Below are 14,075 nucleotides of genomic sequence, written 5' to 3' on the forward strand. Positions count from 1 at the left end.
TAATAAAATAAGAGAAATAAAATAAATATATATATATATATATAAATATATATATATATATATATATTATTTATATATTTTTATTTTTTTTATTATTTTTTTTATATTTTTTTTATATTTTTTTTTTTTTTTTTTTTTTTTTTTTTTTTTTTTTTTTTTTTTTTTTTTTTTTTTTTTTTTTTTTTTTTTTTTTTACCATATTGTTTATATGATAAAAATTCAGAAATTCCGATGAACCAACACTGGAATGTAATATGGGTGTGTCAATTTTGACGGTGTTTTTTTTTTCATTAATTTTTTTTTTTTTTTTTAGAAATATTGTATGTCCTCCAAAAAAGAAAATGGATCTACATACATTTCCAATATTCATATTATCATAAACATCGTGTAAACAAATAAAAATATTATTTTTGTTTGGCAACTGTTTTATGTTTTTAATAAAATCTTTATAATTATTCATGTATCTATAATTTGTTTTCATAATAATATCATTATGTGGAAATCCTCCTACGAGTTCGTTCATTTTATATTTTTCCATATATTTTATTGATACATTTCTTTTTTTAAGTTCTTCAAATATGTATTCGTAATTTTGTTTATGGATTTTTCTATTGAGTTTAATGTTCTTATTAACCTAAAATGAGGATAAACCAAACAAGAAAAAAGTTATTATGATAAAATATATGTGAATATATATATATATATATATATATATGAGATAATCCATCTAAATATTACATCGTTTTTATATTTCAAAACATTTATATTTTAAAAATGAGATTGCATTAATATATAAAATGTTTTCGTTTCATTTTATTCCACTCCATTTATGTCATATATATATATATATATATATATTTTTTTTTTTAATACTTACTATGACCTCCTCTATTGTCCTCTCATTTTTTTTAAGCACAGAATAAACAGAATTCAAACCATAAATATAATCAGTTACATTATCATTTTGTTTATCAAGAAAATTATTTCTTCTTGTGTTTATTAAAGAATTGTTTCTATTATAATGTGCATATAAATACGAATTCCTTTTCTCATTGTATTTGTGTGTATATGGATAAACAAAACAGATATTATTTTTTATTTTATATTCATTGTTATATATATTAACAGTTCTATATCTATTTATGATCAAACAAAATAATAAGATGATTATGATATATTTAATTAAACATTTTTTGTTCATGGGTTTTTTTTTTTTTTCTTCCAAAAAAAAAAATAATAATTAATGTATAAATTTTATATGAGTTTTAGGAAAATCCAAAAAAAAAAAAAAAAAAAAAAATATATATATATATATATATACATATATATATATATATAATATTTATATTTATGTACCCTTTAAAAACGAATAAAACCAAAAATTTACAATTTTACTTATATAAAAAAAAAAAAAATGTAGGAAATATAAAAATAAATAAATACTATTACTAATACATAAATATATATACATATGTATTTTTTTTTTTTTTTTTTTGTATTTACATTTTTTCTTTATAATTATTGTTAATATTTTAAAATATTATTGAAGCAACATTTTATATATACAAATAAACACATATTAAAAATAAAATTTTTTTTTTTTTTTTTTTTTTAAAATCCCATTCAATTGTTATAAAAAATTTATATGTTTTTTTATTTGTTTAATTATTAAAAAAAATGAAAACAAAAAAATAAAAAAAAATAAAATATATATAATATATTCATAATATTATTATTTAAAAAAATATATATATTCTTGCACAAATATTCTCAACATATTATGTTATATGGCACCCTCCCCCAATGGTTATATTATTCAAAAATGACAAAGGAGAAGGAACATATATATATACATATACATATATATATATATATATATATATATATATATATATATATATATATTTTTATTTTTTTTTTTTAAATTTATTTTTTTTGTATAACTCCTGATTTTCCTTCATTTCAATTTCTGACAACCTTAGAGCCTCAATAGTTTGTTCATGATATAGAAGAACATCATTTTCATCAAGGTCATTAAATTTATTAATTTTTTTATTTAGCTGTTTTTCTATTGCTAAGAAATTTTCAACATCATATTGTGTAACAAACGTTATAGATTTGCCTGTTCTTCCAGCTCTTGCTGTTCTTCCAACTCTATGAATATATTCTTTACACGAGCAGATATCAAAATTGATAACAATTTTAATATCTTGTAGATCTAGACCTCTAGCTCCTACTTGTGTTGATATTAAAATATTATATTTATTAACTTTAAATGAATTAAGGCTACTTAATCTTTGATTTTGTGTTAATTTTCCATGTAGACATATGGATTTGAGTCCTAGATTTCTACAAAAGAAATTTAATTTTTGAGCAGTTGCACATGTATTTGTGAATATAATAATATTTCTTGTTTGGAAATGAAAACATAAACTACAAAGATATGTATATTTATATTTAAGTGGAAGAAAGATATATGTTTCTATTAATGTGGAGACAGTACTATATTTATTTGAAACTTCTATTTTCACTGGATTTTTAAGACATGCTTTTTTTAATTTAGAGACATTTTTTGTCATAGTTGCAGAAAATAAAAATGTAATACGATTGGTTGGTAATATAAGTAATAATTTATTTATAGACGATTCAAAATCTTGTGATAATAATTTATCAGCTTCATCAAAAACTAAATATTTTAAATTCTTTAAGTTAAAACCTTTAGTATTATTTAAATGATCTAATATTCTACCAGGAGTACTAACAATAACATTAGGTTTTTTAGCTAGATTTAATGACTGTGTAACAATATCTACACCACCATATATAGTGCAAATATTTATTAATATATTCATACCTAGTGCTTGAAAATTTTGAGAAATCTGTATACATAATTCTCTTGTTGGAGATATAACTAATGCATAAAAACTTTGTTTATTATCTTTTAAATCTTGTAATATGGGTATAATAAAACATGCAGTTTTTCCACTTCCTGTTTCACTTAATCCTATAATATCTTTTTTAAGAAATGCATGAGGTAATATTTCTCTTTGTATTTCTGTTGGCTTTTGCCATCCTAATTCTTTTATACTTTCTAATATTTCTTCGCATATATTTAGATCTTCAAATGTAATATTTTTTTTTTTCTCACTTACAACAAGATGGTTAACTTCACTTTTTTTTACGTTATCATTATGGTGTTCACTTATATTATCATGACTAAGATTAATATTATTTTCATCATTATTATTGATACTATAATCACTATCATTTGTATTATTTGTATTATTTGTATTATTTGTATTATCTTTATTTTGTTTTAATTTTTTATTTTTATTTTTATTTATTTTTTTTTTTAATTTTAACTGTTCCTTCTTCTTAACCTTATGTTCATACTCTTCATCCATTTTTTTAATTTCCTCATTATTAAAAACTCTATAATTCTTATTTAATTTTTTATCAAAGTTTTCGAGTATGTTGGCCGTGTTATAATTTTTGTATTTCATCACCAATGACATTTAATATATAAAAATATGTTGTATATATGTTGTATATATATATATATATATATATATATATATATATATTATTTCGTTTTAGTCTTAATAAATAGTTATAAAATAAAATATATCATATATATATTATATATATTATATAGTATTGTATATATTTTAAAACATTTCAGATTAAGTAAAAAATATAATACATTTTACAACGTTATTATTATATTTATTGTTTTATTCTTTTTTATTAATTTTATTTTTATTTTTATTTTTATATTTATTTTATTTTATTTTTTTTTTTTGAAGTGCGTTATATAATATAAAAAATATATTTTTCTATACAGTTTGTAGAATTTAAATAAATGATTTTTATTTTTATATTTTGCCTTTTAAATTTTCTTATGATGATAATAAAATATGTACTTATTTATTTCTTGCGCCATTAATAATATTGATATATATTATATTATATATATATATTAATATGTATGTATATTATTATATATATGTAATAATACATACAAAAATAATAAAATATGAATAATATTATATACTTATAAGATGTATAATTATTTATAATATATACATTAATATTTTTCTTTTTCTTTTTCTTTTCTTTTTCTTTTTATTTTTTCTTCTATTTATTTTTTTTTGCTGATAAAAAAATAGTGAAATATAAATGTTTTAGTAACTCCAAATATATATGGAGAACATTTAATTATATTGAACAAAAGTATTAGAGTGTTTTTTTTTTTTTTTTGTTTTTTGTTTTTAAATAAAGTGACATAAATAAGGATTATATAATATAATATAATAAAGGATGAAATATATATAAAGATAAAATATATATATATATATATATATGTATAGCAGCATTTTTTTTATGATTTAATATAATTATAAAATATTATATACAAGGTTTTATTATAATAGCATATTATATAAATAGCTACCTATATATTTTAATATATATATATTTATATTTATATAAATCTTATAATTTTGTTTTTTTTTTTTTCTTTTTATTTCGAGTTGAATTTTATTTGTATATATATTTTTTTTATAAAAAAATGAAAAGTGAAGTTACTATAGAAGAAAATCGAGATAATCCTGAGGATGGACCCTTAGGGTTATTATCAGAATGTGTTAAAGATAATGCTCAGGTTCTTATTAATTGTCGTAATAATAGAAAAATATTAGGAAGGGTAAGACTAAAAAGATTATTTAAAAATTATAAAATATATAAATATATATATATATATATATATATTTTATAATTTTAATTTAAATTTTGTGTTATTTATTCTTTTATAGGTTAAAGCTTTCGATAGACATTGTAATTTATTATTAACCGAAGTACGTGAAATATGGGTTGAAGTTGTAAAAGATAAAAAAAAAAAAAAAAAAATTAATAAGGATAGATATATCAGTATATTATTTTTAAGAGGAGATTCAGTTATTTTAATTTTAAGAAATCCTAAATAATTTTCGACATTGGACAAGTTACAACATATATATATAATATATATATATATATATGTTATATTTTTACATTTTATCATATAATATAATTAATTAATTTTTTTTTTTTTCTTTTTTATAAAAAATATATTTAAAGATTACTCATATATATACACATAATACAAATGTGATACCTGAATATGACTTGTTAATATAATAATATGTTTATTTTATTTTTATTATTTTTTTTTAATGTTAATATATACAACCAAAAATAATGTCAATTTTAATTATATAACAAATATATTATATATATGTGTTTTTTTTATTTTACATATATTTTTTTTTTTTTTTAAAAACTGGTAAACATATTTTTACAAATCTTCCATAAGAAAAAAAAAAAAAAAAAATAAAATGAAATAAAAATAAAATGAAATAAAAATAAAACGAAATAAAAATAAAATGAAATCATAATGTATTGTGTATTTATATACATATACAATATATATTTCTTAATTCCTTTGTGATGATTTTTTATAAAACACAAAAAGTATTGAACAGTTCTATTAATATTACATATATATATATAATATATATATATATATATATAATATTTAATACTTTTTTAAAATGAATAATTATATAGAAATTTTTTGAAATTTTTTTATATATGTATATATAAAATATATAAAAACTTAACTATCATATATATATATATATATATATAATATAACAAAGAGTATATTACATTAATATAAATAAATATTTAAATAGGATGTATATTTTTACAATCACATAAATATAATAATATATATATATATATATTTATTATAGTTACAAGATATTTTATTTAATAAATAATCGATAAGTATAGAATAGAAGAAAAAAAGTAATTAGCAAAAAAACTTCTTGAAAAGTAGAAAAATAAACAATTATAAAAAATATACATATATATATTTATTTTATTTTATTTTTTTTGAGTTATTATTTTGTAATAATAGTCCTCATTATAAACACACAGAGAAGAAGCGGATCCCTTTTACATTTAAGGAGGGGGGAGGGAAAAAAAAAATAAAAGGAAAAATAAAATAAAATAATATAATATATTATAATAATGAAAAACTATAATATAGGAAATGAAAAAAACGTTATTATCATCATATGTTGTATATATATGTATATATTATATATCATATATTATATATATAATTAATTCTTTTTGAAAATTAAATAAATGAGGGAAATATATAATATATATATAATATATTTATATATTTATAATTACAGTTGAATATATTATATTTTTTTTTTTTTTTTTTTTTTTTTTTTCCATAAAATTAATCAATAATTTATATTAATAGTCATTTTATTATATCGTGGTGGAAAATAAAAAAAAAAAATATTATATATATTTATATATTATGTATAAATAATTTTTTTTTTTTTTTTATAGATTAATAAGTAAAATAATACATATATATAATATATGTATATATGTATGTATTAATAATATAAGATGCATATTATTATATATAACACGCAAGGATAATTAAGTATATGCGTGTTAAAAGTGTTAGAAATATATGATAATAAATCATATTTTTTTTTTTATATTAGCTTTTTACATTTTTAACCGTTCTCACAAAGGTTTAAGAATATATATATATATATATATATTATATACACACACATATAAATATATATATATATATATATATATAATATATAGATGTGGATTTATTTGTATATATGTTATATATATAAAATAAATAGTTAATTAAAAAAAAAAAAAAAAGAAATATATATATATATATTTTTAAATCTGAATTAAATGGGTAATGCGAACAGAAAAGATATAAGCCATAAAGAGTATGATGAAAATTTTATAAATATCGAGTCTTCTGAAGAAAATAAAAATATAAAAAATAAAAAATTCATTAATATTAATAATAATAATAGCAATAATAATAATAATAATAATAATAATAATGAGAGTAGTGTAAAGAATGACAATATTGTTAATAATAATAATTTGATAAATCCTGATAAAAAACAAAAGAATGTAATATTAAATGAAGATAATAATGATGATATAAAAAATAAAGAATTAGTAGATGAAAGCTTTGTGAATATATTTTTTTATGAAAATTATTTTAAAAACCTTTTTAATTTAAATGACGTGAGTAATAATAAAGTTTTAAATATTATTGAAGGAAAAGATGAAGATGAAAAAAATATAGATAATAATTTAAAAAATAAAAATATTGTAAGAGATAATATAAATAAAATAAAAAATACAAGAAATATAAATGAAATATTAATATATAATAATAAATATATAATTAATTTTTTAAATGATATTACAAAATGTAAAATAGATATTGCTAATTTTATTTCTTTTTATTTTTTTTTTCTACATATGAAAGATATGTTAAATAAAAATAATGATAATGAATTAAATGATAAAAAAAAATCATTCAATAAAGATATCTGTAATATCAAATATATATATAAAAAAATTAAGACATCCAAAAAATATATTTCATCTAATGATATGGATACTTGTATAAGGAATTATTTATATCATATTGATAAGAAAAATTATCCTATTATTAAAAAAAAAAAATGTCCTTTTTTAAACAACCCAAACGTTTTATATAATAAAAGAGGTTATATGACTTCATGGCCTTTAGGGGTCAGCGCAAAAATAAAGAATAAAACTAAAATATCTGCGAACATTAAATCGAAGAAGGAAAGAAATGATAGGTATATGTTTAATAATATGATAAATAAAGAGAATAATGTGAATGTTAAACAAGACCTTATAAATAATAATAATAATAACATAATTAATGTCCATGCGTGCTGGTCGCCTGCGCATGATAATACCTTTTTGAATATGGACGAAGAAGAATTTAAAATGTTAAAAAAATATTTGAAAGATATCAAAGGTGGGGGCAGAAAAAAAGGTAAGAAAGGATATAATAACTCAAGCAATTTTATATCACACGGTGTTAGGTTAGGCACGACAAGATCCAGAATTAGAGGGAAATGTCTATTAAAAAATAAGAAGATGCATATGTATGATGATAATAATTATGGTCATGTAAAAGACATTGAACAGGAGAGAATGAAAAAAGTACAAAAAAATGATAATCAAGAATTGAATAATAAGAGCAATATGAATAAGGATGATTATAAAGACAGTGCAATCATTGAAGATTTTAATAATAACAGAAAATATAATAGTGATAATAAGAAAAAGGAAGTTAATACGTGTAGTAATGAAAATGTTGATAATAAAATTGGTCTTACCAAAAAAAAAAATATATATAAAAATAACAATGATATTGATAATTTCGAATCTGGTAGTGGTTCATATGATAATACTTCATTTGAAAGTAATGTGATTAATAATAAGATAAAAGACAAAGAGAAAAAAAAAAGTAAAGAAATTAAATGCATGATAGATAAGAATAATAATACAGAAAAAGATGATAACAAAAAATATGACACATCGTATTCTTATTATATAAAAAATACATTGTCTAAGGTATTTTATAAAAATTATGTAAGGAAAAAAGGAAAAGTAAAACAACATAAGAATAAATATAACATCAACAAAAACAGTAACAGCAACAATAATAATAATAATAATAATAATAGTAATAATAATAATGATGATGATGTACATAGTGAGAATATATTGTTAGATGAGAAGAAAGAAAAAGCAGATCCTATGAATTTAGGCATTTCCTTTTCACCTGCAGGCTTGTTAATACCTTATCATCTAGGTGTAAGCAGTTTATTAATAGAAAAAAATATATTAAATATGCATACTAGTATTGCTGGTTCTTCAGCTGGAAGTATTTGTGCATGTTGTTTGAGTGTAGGATTAAGTGTAAATAAATGTTATTTTTTAATCGAGAATATTATTAGTAATGTATATAAGCATGGGTGTTATCAGAAACTTGAGAATATATTAAATATAGAATTAAATAAATATTTATATGAGGATAGTTATGTTTATTTAAATAATCGTATAGGAAATGTGTTTGTAGGTATAACACAAATTTTACCTTATTATAAAAAATTAAATATAAATAATTTTTATGATGATAATGATTTAATAAGTGCTATTATAGCATCATGTAATATACCTATGTATTTATCTAGTAATATATTTGTAAATTTTAGAAATAAAAAATGTATTGATGGTTTTTTTAGTACCAAAAAAAAAGATTTTGGATGTCCAAATACTAGAACAGAACGTATTATTAAGGTATCTCCATTTGATTCTGATTATGTAGGTATAGGTAATAAAAATAATAGTGTCATTAGTCCTCACCTAATAAAATATAATCATATACTTTTTCTTTTTATTTGTGTAAAGAATATATTTCATAAGTATATAAACAATTTATGGATAGAGAAGGATTATTTATTTTTAATTGAAAATTTGAAGGATATATTGGAAAGGAAAATATTTGATTATTACACGTTTGTTAAGAGATACTTTACTTTTTTAAGAAAAAATGAGACCATAGATGAGAAATATGAGGAGGAAGAAGAGGATGAAAAATATGACGACGATGATTGTGACGATGGTGGTAACGATGGCGGTGAAGATGATGATAACTATGATGATAATTATGATGGTAACTATGATGGTAACCATCATAGTGATAATGATGATGAAGATCATAGTGATGATGACGATGATAGTGATGATGATGATGATAATGATAATGATGACTATGAAAAAATAACAACTAATAAGGAGAAGAAAAAAGAGAAAAAAAAAAAAAAAATAAATAAAATTTTTAACAATATTAATAGTTCTGTTGGTGTAACCGAAAAAGATTTTATAGGCACATCAATTGTTGCTAGCTTTGCAAATATGAAAAGACAAATGAATGAAAAAATAGAAAAAAGAAAAAATGAAAAGAAAGAAAAAAAAGAAAAGAAAGAGAAAGAACAAAGACAGAATATGAATAAATGTTCAAAAAATCGAAGTAAGAATAGATATATACATAATAATAGTAATATACCTTTATTAAATTCAATGAGAATTAAATTTAAAAATTTAAATTATATGAATATGAATTCTTTTGAAATTGAATTATATTTAAAAATAAATAATGATATATTTTTACAGTTTAATAAACATAATTATAATGTACAGAATTTTTATAATTTCTCTATAACCTTAATAAATATTATGAATAAATATTATTCAGAAAATTTTTATGCACATAATTTAGAAAAAATAGTATATAAATTTTTATTAAATAATACAAATTTTGAAGATATAGAAAAACAATATTCTTCAAAAGAAGGTATGAATGAAATGGATGTCCTAGTTAATACATATGATTTAAAATATGATAAAATAATAGAGTTTTTAAAATATAATGCATATTTAAAAATTGATAGATATATATATTTTCACCCGAAACTTAAAACAGATATTATATTATTTTTCTTTAAAGAAATATTTTTAAATGATAATATTTTAAAAATTGATAGGAAATTTTTAAAAAGAAATATAACGATAATGATAGAAGTATTAAAAGAAATATTTTTTAAAGAATATGTGAAAAGATGTATAACAAAGGTAATATTTTTTCCTATAAATATGAAACAACAGGATAATGGAATAAATAAAAATTGTTATAATAACAAATATGTAAATAATAATAATATGTTTAATACACATGGTAATAATTATTATAACAATCAAAATAATGATAATCCTTATTATTATCATGATTATAATGATTCACATAATAATAAATATTTTAAGAATAAGAATAAAAATAAATTAATGTATGAAAAGGAAAGGAAATCATCCTTTTTATTCATATCAAATAATGTTCAAGATGTAAAACCTATAAAACATTATTTAAAATATAGTAGTATATATAAAAATTTTATTTATATTATAAGTGAAATAAAAAATTTTAATAATAAGATAACCAAAATTAATAGATATAATTATTATAATTTTATGAATTTAAATATTGACGATTTGAATGATGCTTATTTGTTTTTATATGTTTATTTATATTCAAATGTATATTACAAGAGTTTTTTCTCATTGATGAATATGCAATATAGGGATTATCTCCTCAGGGCTAGGAAATTATCTCGACAAGAAAATATGATATCGACAAAAGATGGCTCTACTGAAAAAAATAATAACATTAACAATAATAAAATTAACAATAATAATAATAATAATAATATTAATATTTCTAGTAAAGACAATAAAGGAAATATTACAACTAATGATAATAGTTGTACAAAAGAAAAAGAAAAAAATAGAAACATTTTTAAAAAATGGAATTCAAAGGATTTGAAAAATAACTCGAACAATAATGTTGCAACGAATAAGCTAGCCAAAACGTTTTCAGGAATTTGGCTAGATAAAAAAAAAAAAAAAAATGACAAAACGAATGAGACAAATAAAACAAGTGAGACAAATAAAACAAATGAGACAAATAAAACAAGTGAGACAAATAAAACAAATGAGACAAATAAAACAAGTGAGACAAATAAAACAAGTGAGACAAATAAAACAAATGTAACAAATAAAAATGATCAAGGTAATATAGAGAAAAATATAACACAAAATAAATGTGCAATATATAATGAAAAAAGAGAACTCAATATGGATAGTAGTATAAAAAATGAAATGACAGAAAAGGAAGATAATAGTATAAATATAGATTGTGTTCAAAATGATAAGAATATTAATAACAATTTGAAATATATAGAATATAATAGAACACATGAAATAAAGAAGGAATTATATAGAAACGATATGTATAATAGTGGGATCATTAATTTTGATATTAACAATGAATATTTTTTTCGTAATTTAAATAATATGAATGATAACCATTTTTTTAAATATACATTGTTGGATAATAATGATAATGTGTTTGATCATATAAATAATAAGGATAATATAGATTATAATAAATATTTTTATAAGTTCGAGAACCTGATTATTTTTAATTATGATTTTAGTTTGATTACAAAAATTGATGAATTTTATCAATCAAATAGATATAAAATATTTGATATAAATAAGAAAAAGAAAAAGGAAATATTTTATCATTTGTATTATATATATATATGTTATAGGGATATTTTATTTTTATTGAAGTTTGTTTTTACATTAAATTTTTGTGAGAACACAAAATATAAATTTTTAAAAAAAAGAAAATGTCCATACAAAAGGAAATATAAAGATATGAGGGATTCTCATTTTAATTTGCAAAAGGAACAAGGAGGAGGATATATAAATGTGGGAGGACATATGAAAGGAGGAGAAAAAATAAATGTAGGGGAACATATAAATGTAGGAGGAGATAAAAAAAAGGACCTTCAAAATATACAATATAATAAAAATAATGATGTTGAAAAGATAAGAGAAAATATGAATGAACATATTAAAAATGGATATGCTAATACATATGGGAGTATTTACGGATATACGCACAATAATAATGATAACATTTTATATAATAGGAGTGAATTAGAGAAGGGTCGACAAATTAATATGTTAAACAATCCGACATTTTCTTCAAATGTTGATGAGGCTTTCATGGATAGTGCTTCTGATGTTAATGATTATGATATAGATAATAAAAGAGGGCAACAGCATTTTTATGACATGTGTGAGCATATAAAGAGACCACAAAATAATGGAGTTCATAATATTTATAATAATAATAATAATAATCTTTATGGTGATGATAGTATGAATTATCTTACTTCAAATACAGGAAAAGGGACACCTAGAAGATTATTTGAAGAATCAAATAATGATGAATATAATTCTGTTACTTTACCTCAATCAGAATATTTAAGAAAGAAAAGATTAAAATATCTAGAAGGTAATGATAGTGATTTTGTTGAGGAATTAAAAACAAATATTGAAGATGAGTTATATGATAAATATAAAACTTATTTTGTTAAGAATGTATATTCTATGAGGAAATTATTTAAAATAGCTTTAGAAGGTGCTGAAGAAAAAGTTATAAAAAAAATTTATGATTTAGGAAGGAGTGATGCACATTTATGGTTATTTGTAGAATATTTAAATGTTGGAATATATTTATATAAAAGAATATATACAATATATATTAAATTACTTACAGTTTTTGAATCTTTAATATATTTAACAAATATAAATAAAAAAAAAAAAAAAATGGATATATCAACTCTTCTTTCATCAATTGAATATTCTGTAATCTATATTAATGGTAATCCATTTGATTTATTTAAACTTTGTAATTTGCTTGTTTTATGCTATACATATTATAATATACCTTATATGAAAACCCAAACTTGTGTAGTCAATAATAACGATGATAATAAATTAGACCATGTGCATGATAAAAATGTGGTTAATAAGGAGACATTAGATGAAGATAATAGTTCGAATAAATTAAATAAGAATGATAACACATATGAGAAATTAAGAAAAAAGGATGAGCACAAAAAAAAAGAAAAAAAAAAAAAAAAAAAAAATAGCACTTCAAGTATTGATATGGATATTAATAATTATAAAAAGGGTAGTATACATGTAAGACAAAATGGTGATTATAATAATAAGAAAGACGACAATATAAATAGTGATCATAACATAAAAAGAAAGAATCGTATTAAAAAAATAAATAAAGAAAGAAATAATAAAGAAAAATTAAAAAGAAGTATAAGTTTACCATTAAATTTAAAAAGAACTGTTGTAAAAATTATTAATTTAAAAAATAAAATAAATTTAAATAAAAATATCATAGATGCTATTAATAATGATATATTAAAAGGAACACCATATGAACACATATATACACATTCGAATTTTTGGATATATTCTTCATCAGATGAAAGTGATACATATAATTGTTCAAATGATTATTATTTAAATAATGTAGATCATGGTAGTAAAGAATTTGATAATATTTTTGATCAAATGTCAGATGAATTAGATAATTTTTCACGCATTTCGAATTTTTTTAAAACTTTCAAAAATCTAGATAACAGTTTGAGTTTATCTGGGTATTTTGGTTTTTAGAGAAAAAAAAAAAAAAAAAAAAAAAA

General features: G+C 18.7%; 4 protein-coding genes across 4 annotated transcripts in view; 2 read left to right on the forward strand and 2 right to left on the reverse strand.

Annotated features, from left to right (window-relative positions):
- PGSY75_0218300 (putative apicoplast RNA methyltransferase precursor) overlaps positions 1-1,201 on the reverse strand; it is a gene marked incomplete at both ends in the record, with an annotated part of 1,633 nt that extends 432 nt beyond the window's left edge. The window contains 2 exons of the mRNA XM_018783847.1: positions 197-634; positions 878-1,201. Coding sequence (XP_018643838.1) covers positions 197-634; positions 878-1,201 — 762 coding nt within the window. Of the gene's footprint in view, positions 635-877 lie in introns of the transcript that reaches the window.
- Positions 1,202-1,907: 706 nt separating this feature from the next.
- PGSY75_0218400 (putative DEAD/DEAH box ATP-dependent RNA helicase) lies at positions 1,908-3,503 on the reverse strand (the record flags this gene model as incomplete). Its single annotated transcript, XM_018783849.1, has 1 exon — positions 1,908-3,503. One exon carries the CDS (start codon positions 3,501-3,503, stop codon positions 1,908-1,910), a length of 1,596 nt encoding a protein of 531 aa, XP_018643839.1.
- A 1,067-nt stretch (positions 3,504-4,570) lies between these two features.
- PGSY75_0218500 (putative small nuclear ribonucleoprotein Sm D2) lies at positions 4,571-4,985 on the forward strand (the record flags this gene model as incomplete). Its single annotated transcript, XM_018783850.1, has 2 exons — positions 4,571-4,705; positions 4,815-4,985. The coding sequence occupies 2 exons, from the start codon at positions 4,571-4,573 to the stop codon at positions 4,983-4,985; spliced, it is 306 nt and encodes a 101-aa protein (XP_018643840.1).
- Positions 4,986-6,792: 1,807 nt separating this feature from the next.
- PGSY75_0218600 (hypothetical protein) lies at positions 6,793-14,049 on the forward strand (the record flags this gene model as incomplete). Its single annotated transcript, XM_018783851.1, has 1 exon — positions 6,793-14,049. One exon carries the CDS (start codon positions 6,793-6,795, stop codon positions 14,047-14,049), a length of 7,257 nt encoding a protein of 2,418 aa, XP_018643841.1.
- Positions 14,050-14,075: the final 26 nt, after the last annotated feature.

The sequence above is a fragment of the Plasmodium gaboni genome, chromosome 2, assembly GCF_001602025.1.
Source record: "Plasmodium gaboni strain SY75 chromosome 2, whole genome shotgun sequence".
NCBI classification, from domain to species: Eukaryota; Apicomplexa; class Aconoidasida; order Haemosporida; family Plasmodiidae; genus Plasmodium; species Plasmodium gaboni.